The following is a 23,479-nucleotide window of genomic DNA, read 5'->3' on the forward strand; positions in this document are numbered from 1 at the left end:
AAATACTTGAAAGCGGCCGGGTCAGGAGTCGTAACAATCGGCGGGTATGTATGAGGAGATGCATGAATGTAGAAGAGGCAAAGAATTTTTGCAAAGACAGAGTGGTGCGGCGTTCGATTCTCTCTGCCTACCCCTGTGGGGAAGCGGCGTGATGGTTAGTTAGTTAGTTATATATTTGCTATAACTTCATATTCTGCGCATGTTATTGTTTAATGAATCCCATCGAAATTCTAATAGATTTCTGCAAAATTTAAAAATAAAAATGGGTATTTTTAGTTGTAATAGTCTAAAACTTTGGCTCCAAAATTATTAAGGTCATTCCGAATTCATTAAATACCTACCTTTTTTTCATATCCCACGTGCCATAGAATAAATGATTCATGTAATTTTCGACCTTACGCTTTATGTTCGTAAGGTATATAGTTGCATGTGTAACTCAACTTACCCCTCCCTTGTTGCGTTATGGAAGGAAGGAGCAGCTGTTTTTGACCGTTATTTTATCTGCCGGTGTGTTTATATTTAGAATTTCGAACGGCGTTGGTAGATTCGAATTTATACTTAAAAATTCGATTGGCGTTAGAAAATTCTAATTTATGCTTAAAAATTCGCATCGCGTTAGAAGATACGATTTTATACTTAAAAATTCGAATGGCGATAGTAGATTCGAATTTATACTTAAAAAATCAATTGGCGCTAGGAAATTCTAATTTATACTTAAAAATTCGCATCGCGTTAGAAGATACAATTTTATACTAAAAAATTCGATTGGCGTTAGAAAATTCGAATTTATACTTAAAAATTCGAATGGCGTTAGAACATTTTACGTAAATGTTTTTTTTCTTAAAATATCTTTTAGCAAAAAGTAATTTTTCGAAACAATAATATGGTTTTGAAAAGAAAAAAGTTAATAAAAGTTAGAAATAAAAAATAATAAAAAATCCATAAATTTAAAACAGTCGCAACTTGAGTTACGGCTAGTTGCCTTTACACATGATCAAGAGTTAATTTTATGAAAATTGTAAAATGTTTAAAAAACTAACTAACCATCACGCCGCTTCCCCGCAGGGGAAGGCAGAGAGAATAGAGCGCCACACCACTCTGTCCTTGCAAACATTCTTCGCCTCTTCCACGTTCATGCATCTCCTCATACATACCCGCCGATTGTTACGACTCCTAACCTGACCACTTTCAAGTATTTGGCATACCTGATCGTGCCATGTTTTTCTCAGTCTTCCTCTGCTTCTTTCCCCGCTAACATTCGCCTCATAAATTTGTTTTACCGTTCTTTCCTCACTCGTTCGTTCCACATGTCCAAACCATCTCAACACACCTTTCTTAATTTTATCGATAATGCTTATATTCTTAAAATGTTTATATTCTTAATTTTCTCTCTTTTTTGTGTGTTTGTGTGTATTAGGTTAAAATGGTTAAAAACAACAAAATAAATGTATCAAAAAAGAACTCCACCGACAAGACACACAAGGTGGCTTGGTGGGTCTCTGAATTAAAAAAAAATGTTAAAAATTATGATATCAATAAATGTATACAATTTTTTTAACCCTTATCCGCACCCAATGGTGCATAGGGCACTGCTCCATATAAACGCAGTGTTATCTTGATCGTTTACACATGAAGGAAAGGTGATCAGCCCCCCGCCCGTATACAATTTATGTTAATAAAAATTAAATTAAATAAAAAAAAACATGAGAATTACATACGTAATCACAAGTACGAAGCAGCGCGATGGTAAGTTGGTTACACATTTTGGAGTTGTCATAGTCTTGTGTTATTTTGGCCAAGTATAAATAAAGGTCGCAGATAAGACGGTGAGGATAGGAGGCGCGCGGGGAGGAACAGCTGCGTCGCACGAGCCTATACGAAAAAACTGCACAATACGGTGGACCAGTGACGTGGGTCGAGACCGAATCGTGGTAACGCCAACTGATCAACGCATTTAATTTTAGATAATATACATTTTATAAAAATATTTATATGTATTTTAAAAAATACAACCATTTTCCACACATTTGTTTAAAAATACTAAAAAATACTTTAAATAAAAAAGTTTTTTATTATGATTAAGTTTACATTTACACCTGAAGATGGAAGCTTAGCTTCCGAAACTAGTTGTCACAAAAATTAACTCAAGTGGTAAAAAAAGTGTTTTCTTTAATAATTATATTGAAATATATATATATATATATATATAAATATATATATATATATATATATATATATATATATATATATATATATATATATATATATATATATATATATATATATATATATATATATATATATATATAAATATATATATATATATATATATATATATATATATATATATATATATATATATATATATATATATATATATATATATATATATATATATATATATATATATATATATATATATATATTATATATATATATATATATATATATATATATATATATAATATATATATATATATATATATATATATATATATATATATATATATATATATATATATATATATATATATATATATACATATATATATATATATATATATATATATATATATATATATATATATATATATATATATATATATATATATATATATATATAAATATAAATATATATATATATATATATATATATATATATATATATATATATATATATATATATATATATATACATATAAGAAAAAGTAAAAAATATATACATATAAGAAGAAAAAGTATTGCTTTATTATTGTTTTTTAAATACACTAAATATTTTTCAAAAGGAGAAAGAACCTTCTGGTTTTACCTCAAAATATCTGTTGCACAGTAAAAAGTTTGATATTTATTTTTGAAACATTGTAGTATATTTTTAAACTTTAAAAACGTTCTCCTGAAAAAGTTTATTGATTTATGACGTTCTTGAAAGGAGTGAGCGATATATTAGCGATAAATCGGCTATGGCCGTTAATAAAGGGGAAAAAAGTATTGATAACTCGCGGACCGCCACTGACATCCGACTCCCCTTCAAATAATAGTACCCACCTCTTCTTTTACGTTACCTACTATGAAATGGCAGTTGGTTTCATACAGTGAGTAACGTCACACAGCATTGAGAATTCGGAAAAAATCTAGTTGAATAAAATGTGCATATAAATTAAAAATATATAAAAGAATAAAAATCAAAGTCGGAAATGTTTTCGTCGAAAAAAAGTGTTTAAATTTGCCTAAGGGCGTAGGAATACGAGGTTTGATCATTGCACGGATTACGAATTGTCGGTGAACCCAGTGGTGCGCAGGGCACTGCCTTGGATCGATGCAATGTAATCTTGATCGTCGATCGCGATACGTGAAGGATAAGTCACCAGTGCTGCGCTTCAGGTACATGACCAGAGTGATATATGATAAACAATACAGTGAAAACACACACAAACACACACACACACACACACACACATATATATCTTCTTCTTCAAACCCTCATTCGCACCCGATGGCACTGCATCTCATATGAACGCAGTGTTATCTTGATCGTTAACACATGAAGGAATGGTGATCAGCCCTCTGCTTCAGGTACCAGTACAGGATGATATTGAATAAATATTGTGTAAAATATAAAATATATGTGAAAAAATCACTATCTTTATTTGACGACCCCCTCGGAATCGAACCCAGGACCTATATATATAAATATATACCTATATATATATATATATATATATATATATATATATATATATATATATATATATATATATATATATACATTTATATATATTTATATATATATATATATATATATATATATATATATATATATATATATATATATATATATATATATATATATATATATATATATATATATATATATATATATATAAATATACATATTTATATATATATATACATTTATATATATTTATATATATATATATATAATATATATATATATATATATATATATATATATATATATATATATATATATATATATATATATATATATATATATATATATATATATATATATATATATATATATATATATATATATATATATATATACATTTATATTTGTATTTTTTTATTATTTTTCATTTGATGAGTTTTTTTGTATATTATTACAAAGTGTGATAAATTATGATTTGTGTGCTTTCTTGTGTTATGTGAGAGTAACTCTTAAATGCGTATGTAAGGGGTTTTATTTTCTATGACTGAACGCAGAAACGTAAGAGGGGTGTCCTGTAGACCGTAGATCCTGTACAGAGGCGCGTTTGAAAAGTTTTACCCTCGTATAATCTGTTTCTTACAACAATTAAAGTAAGATGGACTGTGTTTTGTGGTAAGGTTGTGGGTAATATGGTTAGTGATGACTCTTTCATATTTTGACTTTGTTTTATTACAGGCCTCAAGGGGGCTCAAATTAAATATCAGTGATTTTCACTCTAATATTTATTTAATGGAACCCTTCACTGTACCTGGGGTGCAGGTCTGATCACTTTGGCTTGATGATTTTCACGAATCTAAATTACACTGTGTTGATACGATGCAGTGCCCTATGCACCATAGAGTGCGGATAAGGATCAGAAGAACAGTTTATGTGTGTGTGTGTATGTATTATATATTATTCGTTATATTATAAGTACGTGTCTTTTCAGGTGCGTCCTGCATAGAGAATAGTTCGCGAATCAAACAAAATTCTGAAAATGGATTCGCCGAAGATAACTTACAAATATTATTCCAATCCTGCCTTCTGCGCCCAAAGCGAGGTGGTCTTCACCCAACAAGCTCCCTGCGTCAGCCCGAGGGTGAAGGAGTCCCGCGTCAGCAGGGTGCCCCCGTTGGGCGCCAACTCGCCCCAGAAGGCCAAGGGAAGGACAGATTGCCGAGACAGGTCGGGGAACCAGCGCGTCAAGACCGACATATCGGACAACCCTCTCAGGCGGAATAGAACCGACGGGCCGCTGAGGTATGTGACCAACCCGCGGTCGACCCCCGAGCTGCCGCCCAAGCTGGGCCCCAAGCCGGCGAGGTTTGCCGCCATCGCGCCGGGGATTAGGAAGCCATCGCCCGGAGCCAACAGCCAAAGGGTTGCCACACAGCAGAACGGTTCGGACCTTAGAAGGCTAGATTCGAGCAACGGCAATAGGCTCGAAGAACTGGAAATGTTCCAAGTCACTTTGAGTACTTGCGAGGTATCGGACAGCAACGCCGAAGAAGAAACCGAAATGGTTCAAAGAAACAAGAGGGTTTTGAAGCATCGCTACGCGGAAATCCCCGACGATTTCGATGAATATTCACCGTCGAAAAAGAGAATAGTCGAAACTGAGCCCGAGGAATACAACGTGGACGGGCCGGGCGAGGACGAACTGAAGGAGGTACCGACAGAGATAATCAAAACCGTCAACGGAAAGTCCCACAGGTACGCGATCATTCCCTCGGACGACGAGGAGTTTGCCGCGCCGCCGCCGAGCAGTCCGCCCACCTTCCACATCACCTCGCCCGGCATGTCGCGGAAGAACCTGGAGGCCACCAGGAAGCTCCACGAACTCCTCGCCACCCCGAAGAAACAGATCAGGAGCAGTCCGCTGAAGAGCTGCGCCAGCTCGCAGGTGCTGTCGCCCGACCGCAGAATCGGGTATCCAACCACGCCTCGAAGGATGGTGTCCAGCACCCCGAAGCGGACGATCACGCCCTCCAAGAGCCTAGCCAACTTGGCTTCTCCGCCGCTTCCGCGACGCAACGCGCAACTCGACAATTCCTTGCCGCTGAGTCCGAAGGCCCAACAGAAACTGAGCTACGACGTCTCCGGCGAATTCGGCCGAAAGCCGGCTTGCCCGGACTTCTTCGTGCGGGAGAACAGCTTCACGAAGAGCCGGGAGCCGAGCTTCATCAAGAGCCGGGAGCCGAGCTTCGCCAGGGAGGCCAGCTTCGCCAGGGAAGCCAGCTTCGCCAAGAGCAGGGAGCACAGCTTCAACAGAAGCCGAGACAATGACAGAAGCTTCGATCTGGACAGGAGCAGGGATTTGGAGGTCGGTCGCTCCAGCAAAAACCAGATTGTGCCCAAAAACCAGATGAGGACTGCCATCATCTCCCCAAGGTATGAATTGTAAATTATACAAGCATATTTATTGATTGTGGTGCGGTATGATCGATAATTTATTGTAACTGCAGACAGTTGGTAGAATTCCATATTAAATTGTTGGGTAATATATCCAAAAATTAAACACGGTTATAGGATTGAATTCTACGTTTATTTACATATATGATATGCGACACGTTTCCTCTTATAAGGACATTATCAAACACTCAGTGAGTGACTCACTCATAAGATGAAACGCGTCAAATATCATATATGTAAATAAACGTAGAATTCAATCCAATAACCGTGTATAATTTTGGATATATTACCCAACAATTCAATGATCGACAATCTTGAAATTATCCGGAGCATTGGTCTGTATGTCCCGATAGTTAGCTAAGGACAGCGTCGGCATAGATAGTTTCCCATTCCTATACACAGGAGCAACCTGCCGATGGTTATGCCTGTAGGAAGATATGCTGAACAATACCTGTTCCATGTGCCTGAGGGGGTATTCCCATAAGGGATTCTTCTACATCTTTAACGAGGGTCCTCTTGCTTACTTTTTAATTTAACTATGTTTTTAATGTGTAAGCTTTAAATGTTAATGAATTATTTTTGATTAAATTGAAATATTTATATGCGTTACATGAATATGCGTGTACAATTCTTAATTTTATATATTAAGACCATATTCAGGCAATGATAAAATTCAGTGAGCTTAAGGCAACGCATAGAGCCGGATGTCGGATGTGATTTTTTTTATATTCATGTATTAGCCAATCATAACACATCATGAGAATGATCCATCGTCACCTGACCTACTTGAAAGCCACGTGACCGAACCTCCTATACGCATTACAGAATGGTGACGAGAGGTAGCAGTTCAATATATTCGTCAGGGACTGTCTTCTCGATGAAGGGTGCATATTCTCCTGGGTGCGCCTCCCTGGCTCTGGCTGCAGCGATGCTCTCGCTGTGTGGCGCCCTCACGGCAACCCTGTCCTTCTACATAATGGTGGTGGTAAGTGCCAACCACGCAATAGTGCGTGTTACCACGTGCTAGAAACATACACACTCAGTGTCCAAACATTATAATAGTAGGTTTTACCACATACTAGAAGTACACACACTCAAAGTGTCCAAACATTATAATAGTAGGTACATACACTCATAGTGTCTGAATATTCGTCCAAACAATATTGCGTGTTACCACATGCTAGAAACATACACCCCCAAAGTATCCAAAAATTATAATAGTAGGTACACACACTCAAAGTGTCCAAACATTATAATAGTGGGTTTTACCACATATGTACTAGAAATATACCCACCAAAGTATCCAAACATCAAAACAGTGGGTTTTGCCACATACTAGAAATATACCTATTATAACAGTGGGTTTTACCACATACTAGAAATATACCCACCAAAGTATCCAAACATCAAAACAGTGGTTTTTTTTACATACTAGAAATATACCCACCAAAGTATCCCAACATCAAAACAGTGGGTTTTGCCACATACTAGAAATATACCTATTATAACAGTGGATTTTACCAGATACTAGAAATATACCCACCAAAGTATCCAAACATCAAAACAGTGGGTTTTGCCACATACTAGAAATATACCCATTATAACAGTGGATTTTACCACATACTAGAAAAAAAAAAAAAAAAAAAATTATTTATTTATTTATTTTCATAATACATAGATACATTCAATATACATATTCATTTCATATACACATTTATTATACGTATTACGGCTCTTTAGGCATGGCCTGTGTTGAGCCGAATACTAACATGGTAATACATAGTTTATATATATATTTAATTTTTTATTTTTAATATATATATATTTTTTAATGATTAGATTATAAACATAACATACAGGAGATACAAAAATAATTTATAGTTTAAGGTTTTTCAATGTGATAAATACACACGCAAAGTATCCAAACATTATAATAGTGGGTTTTACCACATACTAGAAATATACCCATTGTAACAGTGGATTTTACCACATACTAGAAAAATACACACGCAAAGTATCCAAACATTATAATAGTGGGTTTTACCACATACTAGAAATATACCCATTGTAACAGTGGATTTTACCACATACTAGAAAAATACACACGCAAAGTATCCAAACATTATAATAGTGGGTTTTACCACATACTAGAAATATACCCATTGTAACAGTGGATTTTACCACATACTAGAAAAATACACACGCAAAGTATCCAAACATTATAATAGTGGGTTTTAACGCATACTAGAAGTACACACACTCAAGTGTCCGAATATTCGTCGAATACCCAGCATATTTTCATCCAGACAATTTCTTCGCCGTGTTGAGATATCAATAAAACGCTTGTTTCTCTCGCCCTCAGTTCGGGCGGCATTACTTCCTGGACATCGGAGTCCTGTCGGGCTTCACCTGCTTCAGCCTGGGACTTCTCGGATTCCGGTCCCGCTCGTTCCAGCTATTGCCCAACAGGAACTATGTGTCCGGTACGTACCATTAGTTACCTTACGTAGTTTTAGGAACTAGTGCAGTGATATGTTAACCTTCCTGCGGACGCGTGTCATAAATTTTATGTCATCAAGTTTTCTGTATGTAAATTGGGTTTTCTTTATATAAATGTTATGAAATTGCTGTATTGTAATAAAAAATGTTAAATGTACTTAAAAAATACACATTTATGTCTTTCACCATATATATATTATAAAACCCTTATCCGCACCCCAATGGTGCATAGGGCACTGTGTCATATAAACGCAGTGTTATCTTAATCGTTTACACATGAAGGAAAGGTGATCAGCCCTCCGCTTCAGGTACCAGTCCATGGTAATATTGAATAAATATTACAGTGAAAAAATCACTTATATTTGTAGGTGTGTTGAGATGGTTTGGACATGTGGAGCGTATGAGTGAAGAAAGAACGGTTAAACAAATTTATGAGGCGACTGTAGTTGGAAAAAGAAGCAGAGGACGACCGAGGAAAATTTGGCACAATCAGGTATGTCAAATACTTGAAAGCGGCCGGGTCAGGAGTCGTAATAATCGTCGGGTATGTATGAGGAGATGCATGAATGTAGAAGAGGCAAAGAATGTTTGCAAAGACAGAGTGGTGTGGCGTTCGATTCTCTCTGCCTACCCCTGCGGCGTGATGGTTAGTTAGTTAGTTAGTTAAATATATTTTTACCTAGTACATAAGTAACTCACATCCTAAGTAAAATTATTAAAGTAAATCATACACCTATGTACCTTCACTGCTAACTTAATAATAATAATAATAAAACCCTTATCCACACCCCAATGGTGCATAGGGCACTGTGTCATATTAACGCAGTGTTATCTTAATCGTTTACACATGAAGGAAAGGTGATCAGCCCTCCGCTTCAGGTACCAGTCCATGGTAACATTGAATAAATATTACAGTGAAAAAATCACTTTTATTTATTTTACCCCCCTTGGGAATCGAATCCGGGACCTCCAGAACGGTAGCCGAGCGTGCTGACCATTAATTACGCTACACAGGCGGACAAAACTTAGGATCTGCTAACTTAGGATCAACGAAATGTATAAACTCATGCCTCTAGCGAGATAGCGAGCTTTTTTGCCTAGAATGAAAATTTATAAGTCACACTTATAATTTTTGTGTTTTTTAACAATAAAATACAACTTAGTTGACTCAAAATATCTGTGTTTGATTCAACATATAATACATTTATTATTATTATTATCAAATGTGTTCCAGGGTATATAATACTGTCGGTGTTCTCTCTTCTGTCGTGCGGAGCGCTGCTGGCGGTGCTCGTGTGGGGGGCTGACCCTCGCGGAGTGCTCGAGGGGCCGCTGGCGGACCTTCTCGGGGCCGCAGTGAGCGGACTGGGCGCCCTGTGCCTCGTACTGGCCCTTCTTGGGGCTCTTTCTTCGTGCTGCTGCAGTAGAACTCCCCCCGACAACAGAGTTGATGTTTAAAACAAGAATTACAAAATTTTAATTTATTTAAATATATTGTAAATATATCGTAGTCATACAGGAGAAAGTGACCAAGAAAGTGACCGTTTAACAAAAACGTGATCATTGACTATTTGACATCTTACTAGCTTAATATTGCCCTGAAAAAATCCCAAAGGATTTTAAACTTGGAAGTAGAATATACTGACTTGTTAAAAATGACTAACTGCATTGATGTTTATTTTATTGCCAAGCAAAGGTGACTTAAATGGCCCTCCTGAACATTTAACGTTTTGGTAGTTGGTCACTTTATCTTGTACGACTACGATATATACAATCATACACACAAAAAACCAAATAAAAGTGGAAAAAGCTGAGTTATTGTAATGACAACATTATACAAGTGTATAATCTAAGATGAAACAATGCAGTGTCCTATGCACCATTGGTTGTATGTAAAAAATGGATATCCATTGTCATATGCCATGGACATATCGCTCACTCCTTTCAACAACGTCATATATCAAAAAACTTGATTTTTCAGGAGATCGATTTTAAAGTTTAAAAATATAGTAAAATGTATTAAAAATAAATATCAAGCCACTTATTGAACTTTTTACTGCGCAGCAGATCTTTTTAGTTAAAACCTGAAGGTTTTTTCTCCATTTGAAAAATATTTAGTATATTAAAAAAAAAAATTGAGTAATACCTTTTTTACAAAATGCAAAAACAACACTTTCTGCCCTGCAGCGGGTAAATATTAAGTTAAAATATGCCTCTTTTGCTGGGATATAGTACATTTTCTAGGCATTCTGAAAACACGTACAACTGAAAATTGACGATTTTCGATATATGACGTTGTTAAAAGGAGTGAGCGATATGTCAGGTTCGATACCAAATTCTTGACTAAAGAAATATTTCAATAGTTTGAAAATATTACTAAGAACCCAAGTATGTATTTATTGATTTTTGTATCTGTACTTTATTTTAAAATATAATTATATTGTTATTTAAATACTACGTTTGTTTTTTGTAGAGTAGCTATATCAAATAGTTGACCTAGTATCGCTGAAATTTGTAAAAGCCGACAAGCTCAGGTGTCACATTAAATAATTCTCGTGGCAAAAGTTCCATTGGAATATTTTTGCTGTTATGATTTTTTTATGACCACTGCTGACAATTCGTCGGCAGTTCTCGTCAGAGCTTCGGGACGCGGATCTGACTTGGGAGGATGCAAGGGAGCTGGCAGCCGACAGAAAAGCCTGGAGACAGTTGGCAGACTCCATATGCTCCACCTAGGAACGGATATGGTTTAATTAATGATTTTTAAAAAAAATTAATCTAATTTTTAACTTTTCTGTAATAAAATAATAACTTTTATTTTTAATAAGAGTTATCTTTGTCTGTTTTTTGGATCTTTGGTTTTGTGTACCGCGAATTTTCCCTATGATCAAAAGCGCTCCCTAACTTCAAAAAGGTCAGAACCACTGCTTTAAATATTCTTCCTCTTCTTCTTTTTGTAGATCCTAGGGATGTGTTTGTGCTTCCGCATGTCGCTCTTGGGATGTTGACTCCCAGCTGTCTTTCCATCTTTTCGGAGGTCTGTCTGGGGGTCTGCGTCCTTCAGGGATTCCTTGAAGGGCGATACGTGGAAGTCTGTCATCTGACATTCTGTTTACATGATCATTCCAGTATCGCCTTCGTTGTCGTCCCCACCTCACGATTTCCTCCGTCTTACACATGTGTGCAATGTGTTTCCAGTTATGGATCGGAGAGTCTTCATCTCGGAGGTTCCAAATTGAGATTTTGTTCTGGAAGTATCTGCTCTTGTCTCAATCCCGTAAGTAGCTATTGGTCGAACACATGTTTTGTATATTTTCATTTTACTTTCTATTCTCATGTGTTTGTTCCAATGTTCTAAATATTGTGAATAAATGAAACACATAGTTAGACGGAATATTTTTTTTATTAAATAGGAATGAAGGAACGTATCTATATGTATATAATACAAATAAATATTAATAAATAGTACTAAGCCCATGATTTTTCACTCTAATATTTATTTAATACATGAAGCGCAGAACTTATCGCCTGCCATACCTAATTAACTATCACTGTGACGATGCAATCCAGTGTCCTTTGCACCATTGGGTGCTGATATCGGTCAGAATAAGATTGTATTAGTCACATGTTCAAAATCCCATGGACAGATAGACGCACCAACGAGTCTATTCGCCAGGAACTACACTTGGATGGCTTGACTCCGGCCAATGTCTGTACACGACGGATTCTCCAGTTCTTTGGACACGTCGCGTGGTAATGAGGATAGCCTGGAACAACTGGTTGTGATCGGTAGCCTGGAGGGGAAGAGAGGGAGAGGAAGATCCCCACACGACGGACCGATCGAGTTAAGGCAACAGCAGGCACCTCGGTGGTTGGAGCGCAGTCAAGGGATAACTGGAGAAGAGTCATTGCTTCCGCAAGGGTCAAAACCCTCAGTAATAAGGAATAAGACGGAGAAGAAATCAGATATATATTTTTTTTTAATTCTCCCCTCCTAATCTGTTAAAATTACAATTAACTTACGAAAGGAATCCATCAACAGCGAATATATACATCTTTTAAAAGTTAATGCATATGAGTGTTCAATAATAGGTAGAAGGGTGAACGTTACACAAGTGTATGAAGCGTACTTATACAAGTGTATAAAGCATACGCTCAGGCCAGTTGAATGCCAGGTCGTAAGCCCTGAAATCCTTGGGCTTTTATCTTATTTCATATAAAAAGAACGATTGAACTTCCAGACCATCTACTTTTGTATAAAAAGAACAATTGAACATTCAGATAATCTACTTTCGTATAAAAGGAACCATTGAACTTTCAGACCGTCTACTCTAGTATAAAAAGAAAGATTGAACTTTCAGACCATCTACTTTAGTATAAAAAAAAAATTAAACTTTTAGACCATCTACTTTCGTATAAAATTTATAGATGCTTCGTCTCAAGCTAAGACACCTATAATATATAGTGTAAGAGTCGTTTTCCTTGAGCCAAAGATTCGCAGAACTAAAGTGGAACTAGGCAGGTCATGTGGTACATGTCTGAGGATAGATGGACGCAGAGGATGCTTGACTGAAGGCCTAGAAGCGTGAGTAGGCCGCAGACAAGATGGTCCGATGGCATTGGGGAAGTGGCCGGCCTGCACTGGAAGAGAGGCGCGTTTAACAGACAACTGTGCAAGTCCAAGAGGGAGGGGTTTGTTCAATACCGGATACAAGAAGAGGCTGAAGTCTTTCTTTTGTCTCAATCTCCCATCCAATCTCAATCTCTTCAGCTCCTCAACGTCCAACAGCCCAAGTCCTCGTACAAGTCACAAAGACATTGGCAGCGCGGGGGTCCTTTGGCGCATTTTCCCTCTATTACTACTGTAATATTTATTCGATACATATTATCCCGGCCTGGTACGTGAAGCGGTACCTGATCACCTTTCCTTCGTGTGTTGGCGTCAAGATAACACTGCGTTTATATTATTTAGAGCCCTATGCACCATCACGTGCGTATAAGGGTTAAAAGAAAACAGAAAAAGAGGTGCAGGAAACTCTCCTGTGACCTCAACACGTGACCGATCCATTTGGCTGAGTCTTTAACCACACACCCTACTCTCAGTTTATTTTCTGAGTTAATTCTGTAGAAAAAATCATTTTTATTCTACAGAATTATAAAAACAATGTTTGTTGTTTTCATACCAGAATTTATTTTTGCCATAATATGTGCTTTTTAGAAAAAAATACAATGGTGCCGAAAAAAGACGCGTATCACGTGTGTATAGAGCAGTTAAGTCGGTTCAGTTTTACGCTTATGCGAGTTGACGTGAATCTTCAGATTGTCGCTGCGGTTGCACGTGAAGGAGCATAAGTCGCAGGAAAAGGGCTTCTCCACCGAGTGCGTGAGTCGGTGCGTGCGTATATTCTCCAGCCGCTTGCTGGTGTAATCGCACTGGCTGCAAGCGTACGGCTTGACCTGCGAGTGGCGCACCTTGTGGCTCTTGAGGTTGCGCGAGCGCTTCGAGGCGTACGGGCACTGGTCGCACTTGAACGGCCGATCCTCCGAGTGAGACGACATGTGCTTCTTTAGCAGCGAGGGTACTTTGCACGCGTAGCTGCAGAGCCCGCACGAGAAGGGCCTCGCGTCCGAGTGGTTCAGCTTGTGCGCCTTGAGGTTGCCCGAAGAGTGTGAAGCGTAGCCGCACTCGTCACAGGAATACCTCTTGTCTTCGGAGTGGATTATCCGGTGCTTCCTCATCTGCAGGGGCATGTAGCAGGAAAATTCGCACAGCTCGCAGAAGATCCGTTCCGAATCTGTGTGAGACATGGCGTGCACCTTCAACGTCTTGGACTGCTTGCACGAGAAATCGCACACTGCGCAGAAGAAATTCTTGACCTTGGAATGCTTGATCGAGTGGCTCTTCAGGCTCCCGGGGCGTTTGCAGGTGTAGTCGCAGACGTCGCAGGCGTACGGCTTGGTCTCTGAGTGCGTCGCCTCGTGGACCTTCAGGTTGTGCAGGTAGCGGCAGGTGTAGTCGCAGGCCTCGCAGCGGTAGGAGTCGGCGGGCTGCGAGTGGCGCTTGCGGTGCTTGCGCAGGTTGTGCGGGGTGGAGCCGACGTACTTGCAGGACTCGCAGGGGAAGCGCTCTCCCTTGTGCGAGATCAGGTGCATCTTGAAGTCGTAGACGCGCTTGCAGGTGTGCAGGCACAGGTTGCACGCGAAGGGGGCCAGGCCCCGGTGCGCGTCCAGATGCCCGCGCATCTCCCGGCTGGTCTCCGTGCAGAACTGGCACACCTCGCACAAGTGCACATCGTTCCCTTCCGTACCCGATGTTCCCTCGTTCCTAGCATCAGCTCCATCCATCTCGCCGCGCATCTCTCCATCGCTGGCTTCGCAGCTCTCAAAGTTTCCATCAGTCTCTTCAAAGTATTCGTATTCATTCTTAACACTAACGTCCACGTTTTGAGAGTTGAGATTCACACGTGCGTTTTGCATGTTCGGAGATCCATTTTCCGCCTGAAACATGTTGGAATACAAAACGCATTAAAAGCAGACCATCACCCGAGGCTGAGTTTGTTGACAGTGCATTTTACTTCAAAAATGGTAGCATAAAAATAGGTTTGCTTACTAACTAACTAATGTAAATTATAAATAAATCATTATGAAATAATATAGATGCTGATAAATATAATAAATCAGGAATTTATTCCTTACAGTGCTCATCGTGTCCCAGCCTATATATAGGAAAAACATCTAGGAATTTTAACCCTAACCGTCAAAATATGTTGAATATTGTTTCGTAGATAGTGTTTTAGTATTAATCAGTCTTGATAAAGAATCGGTTAGCTTCGAAACCGGTAGACATGGTAATATATATATATATTTTTTTTAAATTACCCAACGTCCAAGTGACTCTGAAATCTAGCTACGGCTTATGCAACACCGTTTATCATGTCCCTACTCAGGCTTCAACTTTATAAGTTTCATAGCCTATGCCTATTTGTGAGTGGATTTACTCTTTATGTTTAAAGTTACTGTAATTTCATGTAATTCATGAGTGAAAATTCTAGGCAAAAACACTCACAGACATTATAATTAAGTTATAATCAAATATTTATAGTGATTTTAAAACAAAGTTACATTTTAACTATACAACTATAATATAAATAAAACCCTTATCCGCACCCCAATGGTGCATAGGGCACCGCGTCATATAAACGCAGTGTTATCTTGATCGTTTACACATGAAGGAAAGGTGATCAGCCCTCCGCTTCAGGTACCAGTCCAGGGTAATATTGAATAAATATTAGAGTGAAAAAATCACTAATATTTATTTTACCCCCCTTGGGAATCGAACCCGGGACCTCCAGAATGGTAGCCGAGCGTGCTGACCATTACACTACGGAGGCGGACAACTATACCTTGTTTAATTTTGGATATATTACCCAAAAATTGTATTTATTCATATTTAAATTACCTTAACGACGGTCTGGGGGCACACAGCTGCAGCCGAGATGGCTGGAATTTCGATGACGACCATTTTTTCCTCGGTGAAATTTTCATCTTTGATTCGGACCTCACTCTCCATTTCTAGTTCTGATAAAAAATGAAAAATAAAATTTTATTCATTAATTTCTTTGAGAATAGAAAGTAAAATGAAGATGTACAAAGCATGTGTTCGACCAATAAATCCTAGTCGTACAGGAGAAAGTGACCAAATACCAAAACGTAAAATGTTCAGGAGGGCCATTTAAGTCACTTTTGCTTGGCAACAAAATAAACATCAATGCAGTTAGTCATTTTTAACAAGTCAATATATTATACTTCCAAGTTTAAAATCCTTTGAGATTTTTTCAGGGCAATATTAAGCTAGTAAGATATCAAATAGTCAATGATCACGTTTTTGTAAAACAATGCACTTGGTCACTTTCTCCTGTATGACTACGAAATAGCCACTATGCATAGGATAGAAAGCCACCATAATAAGACTATTGGTAACATTTTCATTGAAATATGTAGAGAACTAAGGGAGATATGAAGGTTTTAACTTTAGATATTTTAATAAAACGAAAAACGAACACCGCTATACGTCATTAAAATTTAGGTCATCAGATATGTTATGGGGCGTATCCCTTTATGTATCTGCTTTAAAGAGCTGTAATAGTAGTAGTGTAGATTCGTTTCTGTGACGTCATTCGTTACCAACTTACGAAAACAGGGTTTTTACGAAGGCGAATTTCGCAAAAGACAATTATTAATTCAAAAATTGATTATATCAGCTGTTACAAACACAAAACGAGTCTAATACAATCCTTTATAGGTTGAGTATGTTAAATTAGATATTCCTCCCGATTGATGATACCCTGTTATCAAATCCCGTCGCCAGCGGCCCGCGGGCGTAAAAAAACACCCGCCGTGGATTAAAATAGTAAAGTATTGCTAACGATTAATTGCTGCATTCGGGTTTGGTACAGCTAATGATCAAACGAAAAAAACAGGTTAGACCATTAAAAAGAAGGAGCATACAAGTTTTAAAATTATTCTTAAAAGCAAACTACTAAATACTCACAATGTACGATAATCCAACAACGATTTATTGGTTTCATCTGTTTTATCACTTTTTCAGAATAAAACTTTTATTTCTTTACTTTTGTATATAGTATTACTCGGAGACGAGCATAAAACTTTGACAGCTGACGGATCTTACCATAGAGAAAATCATACTCCGCAATACCATAGATAGATAGGCAGATAAAACTTTATAGGTACCTACCTATAAAGTTGTTTTAAGATGGAGACTGACCGGAGCATTTCGTCGTAACGTAACACGTTACGATGCGAGCATTCAGGCAGCCAGTACACCGAGCCGAGCGCTCCATCCATAGTTTCGGATGCTCGGTGATGCTTGCCGCGAGCGATGTAACTACGAAATGCTCCTGTCAGTCCCCACCTTTATAGAGCGAGTGTTTTTGCCTAGAATTTTCACTCATGAATTACATGAAATTATAGTAACTTTAAACATAAAGAGTAAATCCACTCACGAGGAGGTGTAGGCTATAAAACTAAAAAAGTTCAAGCCTGAGTAGGGTCATGATAAGCGGTGTTGCATAAGCTAGAGCGAGACGTTAGGTAATTTAAAAAAAACCTTGTTTTATAAACTAACCATCACGCCGTAAAGAATGGCAGAGATAAATGAACGCCACAACTACTCCGTCAAACAATTTTCGCCTCTTGCACATTCATGGATCCCCTCATACATATGTCCGCCAATTATACCGACTCGCGGCCTGAATACTAACTATTGTGCGCTGAGTGTGAGGTTGTAAGCCCTGTAAATACCCAAACATCCATATTCTTCTTCATCTATGTTGAGATTTAAAAATATGCAACTTTTCTCTTATTTGCCTACGTTTCTCCAATAGATCTTACATTATCAAACGTCATTTAAAAAAAATACAGGTCATCTAATATTTGTTTGCCTCCGTAGTGTAATGGTCAGCACGCTCGGTTACCTTTCTATAGGTCCCGGGTTCGATTCCCAGGGGAGGGATCAAATAAATAAAAGGGATTTTTTCACTCTAATATTCATTCAATATTACCATGGACTAGTACCCGAAGCGGAGGGCTGATCACCTTTCTTTCATCTGTTAACGATCAAGACAACATTGCAATTATATGATGCAGTGCCTTATGCACCATTGGGGTGTGGATAAGGGTTTGAAGAAGAGAATATTTCTAAATAATCAGTTGAAATAGTCAGCAGGTATGTACGAGGAGATATATGCATGAACGTGGAAGAGTCGAAGAATGTTTGCAAAGACAGAGTGGTGTGGCGTTCTATTCTCTCTGCCTACCACTGCGCAGAAGCGGCGTGATTGTTAGTTAGTTTTAATAAGTTAAGTATGTTTTTCTTTCCTTTGATACTTATGACCAATATCTTTCTGGCCTTTAAGGGTATAACAACGCCAATATAGAATTCAAACAACGGCCGACCACCGAAGTGATAGCACGTCTTTCCACCCCCGATTTTTTTTTAAAGAATGTATGTATATTGGACATTTTTTGTTTTTTAGAATATATATATATATGGAAAAAAACGTTTCTTGTATCAAGGCAAACGCGGGTGCAGCGTAGGTAATTACCGGTTTAATAGTGGACGTGTTGAGTATTTTTCTGTTTTTTGTAGATACTGCGCTCGAACGTCTGAAGATGGGCGACAGGGCCACGAAGGCCCCCGACGCCTTCTGTCGAACGTTCGTGATGTATCTGTTCCAGTTGAGTTTGCTGTCGAGGTACTTGACCTCTTTCTGCCACTCGACTTCCACTCCTCTGACTTGGATCTTGACCGACGGCGTCGCCCTCCCTTCTCTTCTGCGTAAACAGAATGGTCTCGGTATTCGACTCGTTCAGCTTGTCTCCACCAATTATAGTACGTTGCCAGTTCGATGAGTCCGCTCTGGAGATGGCGTGCCGCCAAGTCGGCAAACTAGGACCTGGCTTAGAGGGCGGTATCGGCGGCGAAGATGGCCTTCGAGCAGTTCTGCAACGTGGGTATGTCATGGGTGTAGATGTTGAAGAGGTGTGGACCGATGAGACTGCCTTGGGGCACGCCCATGGGAATCGGTCTGTCAGTGGAATGCGTGTCTCTCACCGCAACCTTGAAACTCCTGCCCGTCAGGTACGAGTGTAGTATGTCGATGAGGTACTTGGGTGTGTCAATGTTGATGAGTTTGAATATGAGCCCGTCGATCCACATGGTGTCAAACGCCTTCACTAGATCCAAGAGCGCCATGGCGGCGCCCTTGTGCCGGGTGCGGAAACCGAAGTGCTCGTCGGGATCGTTTCCTTCTCGTCGGTGTGCTCCGTGAGGCGGACGAAAATGATTTTCTCCAGCACCTTGCTGATGCTGGTGAGGAGGCTGATGAGGCGATAGCTGGAAGGATCGCGGGGATCCTTGGATGGTTTGAGAAAGAGGAGAACTCTGATTTTTTTTCCACTCGCGCGGAACGTAGCCCTAGACTACTGAAGGAATGTTTTAGGCAAGTAGATACTTATTTTTTACTCTTCGAAACTTAATTATTCAATATTGTCTATGAATAATATTATTATCTACGTATTCCAATCGGTGGTGACGTCCACACGCTTACAGATAATTATTCTAATCATTTTTAAATCATTGAAAAAAACCTGTAATAATTATGTATTTCAGTGTAGGAAACAAGTGTTTTGTTACGACAATGAGTGTTACTGGAAAAAAATAAATGATCTTCCCTTACTAACGGGAATCAATGAAGACAGTTGTAGCTGTCAAAATTGAAACAATGCATGTTCAAAGTATCGAGACATAGGAAATGGGGAGATGATTCGTAATAACTGAGATGATAAAGCGTTGTATGTGATCACTTGCAAATTCATATAACTTTTCGTAATTACATCACTAAAATTGGCTATCAATCATAGGTATAATGGCGAATGTAATACAGCGTATAAGATACGCTTGACCTTGTTAGGTCGCCATCCAAATAAAAATAATTATACTACAAGATAGGTAGCCTAGGCGCTACTTGTGTACCTATGTGGCATACACGCTACTGCTTGTATGGTTATCATCATGTTCTTATATTTATTTTATTCGTGTTTTCTGTTTGCAGGATACAGGATTTTTTTCTGCCAAAACTCGACTCGTTTGTAAAACAGATGGAGTCCACTTTAACTACTGTGAAGGCTGAACCGCGAGATGCGGAAAAAGATACTCTCCTCTTTGCTGGAGAAGGGGCAACACTCGATGTTTACTATGACCCAGATGATCGTATAATTAAGGAGGAACCAGGAAGTGATGATGATACTCCCCATACTCGGGAACACCTGAACGAGGAGCCAGCTGTACCGGGGACTGCAACTGATCTACACCAGAAATTAATATCCAGTGATGTAGTTATCCTCACCGATATAGATATTGATTATCCTGATATAAAACAAGAATGCATGGAATCTTTGAGCAGACATGGTGCTGAATCTAGTGAGTAACATTTTGTTATAAATAATATCCACATTTATGAAGATGCCGAGCTTACCGCATTTTATTGCTGGAGGTCCAAATAAAACAATAAACCGTTTTATTCAAACTTCGACAAAGAATAAATATTTATTAATTAAAAGGCTGGCTACCCAAAAGGGTAACACTAAAGTGTGTCTTTAACGGCCACCTTCATTATTGGAGTCTATCCACTTAAAAATGATAGCGAATAGCACTGTAGTGATGGAGGTTTTGAGATGATCATTTCTGTATTTTGGCGGCTGCTTTATTTCAATTTTTTGCATTTTTTTATTTCCAGATTTAACGAGAAGTGATAAAATATCGTCACTTTCAGAGAAATTAGAGCACGTACATTCTAACGGCCTTGAAGAAATGACCACTCACACTGGTGAGAAACCCTTCTCTTGTTCAATATGTGATTTTAAATGTTCACATAAAACGTCTTTAAGGAACCACATGTATACTCACACTGGTGAGAAACCCTTCTCTTGTTCAAGATGTGATTTCATATGTTCATACAAAACGTCTTTAAGGAATCACATGTACACTCACACTGGTGAGAAACCCTTCTCTTGTTTAGAGTGTGATTTTAAATGTTCCCAGAAAGCGTCATTAAAAAATCACATGGCCACTCACACTGGTGAGAAACCCTTCTCTTGTTCACTATGTGATTATAAATGTTCATATAAAAGGTCTTTAAGGAATCACATGTCCACTCACACTGGTGAGAAACCCTTCTCTTGTTTAGAGTGTGATTACAAATGTTGTGATAAAACGTCTTTAAGGAAGCACATGTACACTCACACTGGTGAGAAACCCTACTCTTGTTTAGAGTGTGATTATAAATGTTCAAATAAATGGTCTTTAAGGAATCATATGTATATTCATACGGGCGAAAAACCTTTCTCTTGTTCAGAGTGTAATAATAAATTTATACGGAAAACCGATTTGAAGACACACATTTTAACACACACTAAAGAGAAACGGTTCTCTTGTGCAGAGTGTGATTATAAAAGTACACAAAAAGGTAATTTGAAGATTCATATGTCCACTCACACTGGTGTAAAACCCTTCTCTTGTTTAGAGTGTGATTATAAATGTTATGATAAAACGTCTTTAAGGAAGCACATGTACACTCACACTGGTGAGAAACCCTACTCTTGTTCAATATGTGTTTATAAATGTTCACGGAAAGGGATTTTGAAAAGACATATTTTAACACACGCGTGAGAAAAACCTTTATCTGTTCAAAGTATGATTATCAATGCTCACGTCTTTGATGATTCACATGTTTACTCACACTGGTGAGAAACCCTTCTTTTGTTCCGAGTGAGATCAGAAATGTTCACGGAAATGGATTTAAAGGGTCACATCTCAACCCACATTGTTTAGAAACCCTTCTCTTACTTATAGTAAGATTATTATTGTTCACAGAAAGTCTTCTAAAGATTCATTTCATACAGGTGAGAAACCATTCTCTTGTACGGAGTGAGCTACTAACCTTTGTATAAGGGGATCTTAACAGACACATTTGTAACCATACTGTTGCGAAACCTTTAAACAGTATAGACTGTGTACCCATCAGCGCGGTGAGCGTCACACCGTCCGGCACATGATCCTCTAGTTCCGTTTTCGCCATGCAAGTAAGATATGTATTATAGGACAATTTAATAAATAATTAATTTACAGGTCAAATGTAGACCTAATGATGGAGTGATTATCCAGATCTGGTAGTCATGAAGTAGTGTTTTCTTTAAGTGGTATTATACAAAGATATCGATGAATGATAAGAAAAGTGTTATATTACTATACCACAAAGTTTACAATGCTTTTAGTATACAAAATAAATAGTTAAATGTTTTTTCTCTTAATAAATAAAATTTAAATAAATGTGAATGAGTTTAATTTATACACCGCCGTCTTGACCAGTGAATGGAGATATAAGGTCTTCTTCTATGATCTCAATCTTGTGTTTTAGTTTGCAGTAACTAATGACACCTCCTTCGTCAATGCGGTCTATCTATCATGCACCACCCTCAGGTCCTCATACGTTAAAAAGCCCATGTCCTCGTACAAAAATATTCGCGGTGTGGACGTCCTCTGGCGCTAGTTCCCTCGACCATTCTCTCGATTCCCGGGAGCAGGAAACCCTCCTGTCGCAACACGAGGCCGATCCATTTGGCGCGTCTCTTCAAGACAGTGAGTAGGTCCCTTCTTTCTTCGATTCTTCGTAGTACCAGGCATTTTTATATAGGTCCACATTTTGAATGTCTCGCAACCATACAGTAGCACACTCCACACATATGTTTTTACAAGAAATTTGCATAATTTCAGACCTTTGTTTTTAGATTGGAACGTTATTTTTTATCTTGCCTGGTAACTATCTATAAAAAAAAACAGAAAAATACTCAAAACGTCCACTATCAAACCGGTAATCACGTACGCCGCACCGGCGTTCGTATCGATACACGAAACCAAATACAACACGCTGTAGACTCTACAATACTGCGCTATCAAAATCATTTACAATACGCATCATCGCGAAAACCTCCAGAAAATTCACGATCGCCGGAAAATCGACAAAATAAAACAATGCCTTGCGAAATTCATAAACAACGCGCAGAAAGCAAACACCAGCAGATTGCAAAGGAACTCCCTCGTCCGCGACCTGTATTCATATGGAACGGGAGTCTCGTTAATGCCCTTTAGGTACAAACACGGACTCCATATGCACTACTACATTACTAACACAGCTGGATCCGCTGCAGACGAGCCCACCCCCGCACCAGGACGCTACATAGTTACATGAACTAGTGTAGTGATATGTTAAGTATATG

At 38.3% G+C, this 23,479-nt stretch overlaps 3 protein-coding genes across 4 annotated transcripts; 2 read left to right on the forward strand and 1 right to left on the reverse strand.

Moving 5' to 3' along the window:
* Positions 1 to 3,116: 3,116 nt before the first annotated feature.
* On the forward strand, positions 3,117 to 10,971 carry LOC148298840 (uncharacterized). Of its 2 annotated transcripts, none has more exons than XM_088276613.1 (5): positions 3,117 to 3,381; positions 4,662 to 6,103; positions 6,950 to 7,109; positions 8,487 to 8,607; positions 9,858 to 10,971. In XM_088276613.1, exons 2-5 carry the CDS (start codon positions 4,710 to 4,712, stop codon positions 10,079 to 10,081), a joined length of 1,899 nt encoding a protein of 632 aa, XP_088132739.1. In that variant the 5' UTR covers positions 3,117 to 3,381; positions 4,662 to 4,709; the 3' UTR covers positions 10,082 to 10,971. The 2 variants fall into 2 exon arrangements, with proteins under 2 accessions (XP_088132739.1, XP_088132740.1); XM_088276614.1 differs by lacking the exon at positions 3,117 to 3,381 and adding an exon at positions 3,495 to 3,573.
* A 2,572-nt stretch (positions 10,972 to 13,543) lies between these two features.
* Positions 13,544 to 17,301, reverse strand: LOC148298841 (uncharacterized). The gene is made up of 3 exons (XM_088276612.1): positions 17,175 to 17,301; positions 16,083 to 16,201; positions 13,544 to 15,121 (listed from the first exon to the last, which is right to left on the reverse strand). The coding sequence occupies exons 2-3, from the start codon at positions 16,191 to 16,193 to the stop codon at positions 13,895 to 13,897; spliced, it is 1,338 nt and encodes a 445-aa protein (XP_088132738.1). The 5' UTR covers positions 16,194 to 16,201; positions 17,175 to 17,301; the 3' UTR covers positions 13,544 to 13,894.
* Positions 17,302 to 19,733: 2,432 nt separating this feature from the next.
* On the forward strand, positions 19,734 to 22,522 carry LOC148298842 (uncharacterized). Its single transcript, XM_088276611.1, has 4 exons — positions 19,734 to 19,996; positions 20,257 to 20,624; positions 20,941 to 21,030; positions 22,077 to 22,522. The coding sequence occupies exons 2-4, from the start codon at positions 20,303 to 20,305 to the stop codon at positions 22,151 to 22,153; spliced, it is 489 nt and encodes a 162-aa protein (XP_088132737.1). The 5' UTR covers positions 19,734 to 19,996; positions 20,257 to 20,302; the 3' UTR covers positions 22,154 to 22,522.
* Positions 22,523 to 23,479: the final 957 nt, after the last annotated feature.

Source organism: Brachycentrus maculatus, unplaced genomic scaffold (genome assembly GCF_059751285.1).
Source record: "Brachycentrus maculatus isolate JH-2025_06_01 unplaced genomic scaffold, ASM5975128v1 h1tg001536l, whole genome shotgun sequence".
Classification (NCBI taxonomy): Eukaryota; Metazoa; Arthropoda; class Insecta; order Trichoptera; family Brachycentridae; genus Brachycentrus; species Brachycentrus maculatus.